Source organism: Cicer arietinum, chromosome 8 (assembly GCF_000331145.2).
Source record: "Cicer arietinum cultivar CDC Frontier isolate Library 1 chromosome 8, Cicar.CDCFrontier_v2.0, whole genome shotgun sequence".
In the NCBI taxonomy this organism is placed as follows: domain Eukaryota; kingdom Viridiplantae; phylum Streptophyta; class Magnoliopsida; order Fabales; family Fabaceae; genus Cicer; species Cicer arietinum.
The window spans coordinates 5,714,437-5,718,301 of NC_021167.2; the positions used below are offsets into that span (position 1 = coordinate 5,714,437).

A 3,865-nucleotide genomic window follows, 5' to 3' on the forward strand; every position below is an offset into this window, starting at 1 on the left:
AAGAGAATAGCTTACCCTGAATCATATCCAATAGGGATGTGACATAATGATCAAATATATCATGCACGATTAATAAGAAGTATATATATACATATGCATATGCAATTTGATATTGCATTTCGTAATGCAATAAACTTTAGCACTTTTAGGATAGCCTATCTATGTCTCAATCGTTCAACTTTTGATACATCACTTAAATTCATCTTTACAAACTAAATTACTCACATGCTAATTGAATATAAGTGTAAAAACAAAAAACATCATAACATTGTAAACTAGTGCCACCCAAATCTTGTTTGGGATTTAAGAAAATGAAGCTTGTAAATTAAATAACTATAAAATTTACCCCATTTCCAATTTCTCCGTGCAAGAATTTTTACTAACATTATATGGTTTTAAATAGAATTTGACTCGAATTCTCTAAAATTAGAATTTAAGACTTGTTGATGAATAAAAAAAACATGATTAAAAGTAGTCATCAATAATAGTAGTCATCAATAACATGATTAAAAAAATATTATTAATAATAGTCACTCAAATTTTCTAATAGATATTAATCATCAATAAAACTAGTAAATATTTTATATCAATAACATGTATACATAAAATCTAAATTATTCTTCATTTGCTTATTTCTTTCTTTGCTCCTAACACCTTTAATAATTTAATAATGTAATTGACCAAAACTCCCATCATTGTGAATGGATTTGATCTATGTATTTTAGAGCTTATTTCTTGCTCTCAAAATGATTGAATTTGAATGTGTAAAACAATTTATTTGGATTTAAGCACTACTCTTTCAAGTTTCATTTGTCAAACAAGCAAATGCAAGTTAAACTGAAGAGTGTTCAAAAAATTTAAAGGAGCAATAATACCCTCATCCCATTGCTTCATTTAGTAAATCATTACTCAATCAAGATACAAATGAAATTACCAAGAAATTATTTTCTGCTTGTATATATATATATATATATATAATATACAATTTAATAATGACAATACCAAACATAAAATGTTATTGGTCAGAAACCACAGCTTAACAAAGGACTTTTATGTTTGGTAATCCTCCAATAATAAAAATCTACTAATATTTACTTTTTATCTCATCAATGAAATTAAGGACTCAAATACAACCTCATCACAAGGGATAGTAAGTCCCATATCATGATTGAAACCAAATTCCTCCTCAGCTCTTTGTAGAAGACTTTGAAATTGAGGGTGTGCCAACCAAGAAATTGGAATAATGTATCTAGTTCTATTCTCCCCAACATAAACTGCAAAATGACCTTTTGGTACATCCTCAGGAAGACCCTCTTCATAGTAACTCTGCCTTTTACCGAAACTTGAACATCTCTTTAGAATTTGCTTGATCACTTCAGTTTGTGGTAGTTTGTTGGATTTTTTTATAGCCATTGTTTTGCTATTTGCACCTTCAACTTTGAGGGGAGTGTTTTTTGGGGACTTAGACTTTAGAGCATAGAAGAAAAGTGTGGATTTTGAAGTGGAAGTGTATGAAGAGGTATTTATGAAGTGTTAAGTACTTTGTGGAATAGAAAAGAGAACAAGAGTCATGTGGGTGTGGGGACTAGGAAATGACCACAAGTGTTTTTTTAGCCTAAACTTTGTTAACGGTTCCATTCCAACCCCAATGGAGGTTCGCATGCATGCTGCTTTTTAAATAGACAATGTGGGCCACTTTTTTTTTTTTTAATCTCTTAAACCTCCAATTTTTTCTTTATTTTTTTTCTCTAGTCACTATTATTATTAATATCATGTTGGCACGTATTCTATTTTTCATCGTTTACTACTTTTATAGATGAAATTCATGTATATTTTTGTTAAATTGAACAATCTTAGTCGAAAACAAAACAACAATAAACATAAAACATCTTGACGATTAAATCGAAAACTCCAACCAGAATAATATGTATATTTTTAAACAAAATAAAAAAATAATCATGTACTATTATTTTCAAGTCTATATTTTTTTAGATAAATTTTATTAAGTTAGCGGTTATATTAATTTTTAGGATTTAAACCCTAGACTTTCAACTTAAAATTCTTTTGATATGCTAACACGTGTACTCAACATACTTCGAATGGGTCAACTAAACACTCCATGATTTAAAATTGTGTGGTTGCAGGACAATCTCAACATACTTTGTCCTGATTTTCTTTTTTTTTCCTCATCAACACGAGCACACGACTTTCATTAATAAACTCATATATGAGGGTCAATGGTATAATAAGATTAATATAGATTGTTAGATAATGTTATTATATATCAGTAGTAAGGGTATTTTAGACATTTCTGTTCTTTTATATATACACTTATTGTAACTTTATTAAATGAAGTTTGGTTCATTCTATGTTATCAAACCCTAGAGTTCTTCTTTGTCTAAAGAATTTTAGGTTTTATGCTTCTAAATTTTTAAGAAAAATAATATCTGCTTAACTTAGAGATTGAATCATATAACAATTGGTGATAACATATATGGGTTGTTAATTATCTGTGCCAATTGGATTGAAAATGGAATTATTTTGTGCGCTTTTTTGAAAACGAGTTACATTGAAACCCCTCTTCTATAAACATGATAGTAAAGTTAGTAATAACTTGAGGGAATTAAATTGTATAGACTTTTTTGTTAATCAATTGTATAGATTTTATGGTAAGCAATGTATCTTCATATATATAGCATTAACAAACTAGAATTTATGGTTGGATCAAGATATAATTTTATACAGGTATATTTTTATTTTGGATACATTGTAATTAGACACTAAGCAAGTACTATGTAATTTCACAATCAATTAAAATATCTATCTAATTAACTAATTATGCCTGTTTATCACAAACCAAAGTAAGGTTAAAATCGTTTTCAAATAGGGCCGGAGCGTATAAAACCTATATAGTATAGTAGTACGTAGCCAAAACCCACATAGCACAAGATTCAATGATATTGCCTTTTTAGGTGCCATCTTGAAATGGTGTTTTTACTTTTTTGAAGTAATTGTACAATATAGGATGCCAAATTGCAGAGTCATGGACCATGGAAATTGATAGTAAGAGCCAACAAATTTTATTTCCTTTTGCAGATCAGACTAATACATAACGTATATTTTAAATACAAGTTTCGCTTAGAAGAATAAAACAAACAAGAGACGAACCTAATTTTAATAATGCAGTAGCATGACTATTCTCTTTTAAGAAATTAGGCTCATCAATCAAGCGCTATTAAAAATGGTTATTAGACGGCGTTTCTAACAAAACAACGCTATTACAAGTTGTTCGTTAGACAACATTTATACTAAAAAGTGTTATTATAAGTTGATATTTTAAAGCGTTCTATAACATTGTCGCGTCCGGTTTGTCCGCGAAAAAGGAGTCGTTACCAATTTTATTTTTATTAAAGGAAAAATTGGATAAAACCTAAAATAATACTTTTGAACCAAAAATTTGGATTCGGGAGTCGATTACGAGTAGGGAATTATTAACACCCTACGACGTCCGTTAAAACGGTTACCCTATAATTAATTATATATAAACTATTTATTTATTTATTTATTTTTACCCAAAAAAAATAATAAAAAATTAAATTATTTACATTAATGAAAGAAGAAAAAAATATTTGTTTTATTAACTTGGTTTGACAAGGGTAAGACCTTGCTCCTACGTATCCCCGGGTGCAATAGGGAAATCAAAACACACGTAATTCGTAGGTAGAAAATATTTATGTGTTGACCGATTTTATTATTATTTTTATTTATATATGTATCAAAAAATAAAAATAAAAATGTAATAATAGTAATAATGATGATAATAATAATAATAATAATAATAATAATAATAATAATAATAATAATA

General features: G+C 27.9%; 1 protein-coding gene across 1 annotated transcript; it reads right to left on the reverse strand.

The window, feature by feature from the left end:
* Positions 1-961: 961 nt before the first annotated feature.
* Positions 962-1,634, reverse strand: LOC101499842 (protein SMALL AUXIN UP-REGULATED RNA 12). Its single transcript, XM_004512070.4, has one exon. It carries the CDS (start codon positions 1,411-1,413, stop codon positions 1,099-1,101), a length of 315 nt encoding a protein of 104 aa, XP_004512127.1. The 5' UTR covers positions 1,414-1,634; the 3' UTR covers positions 962-1,098.
* Positions 1,635-3,865: the final 2,231 nt, after the last annotated feature.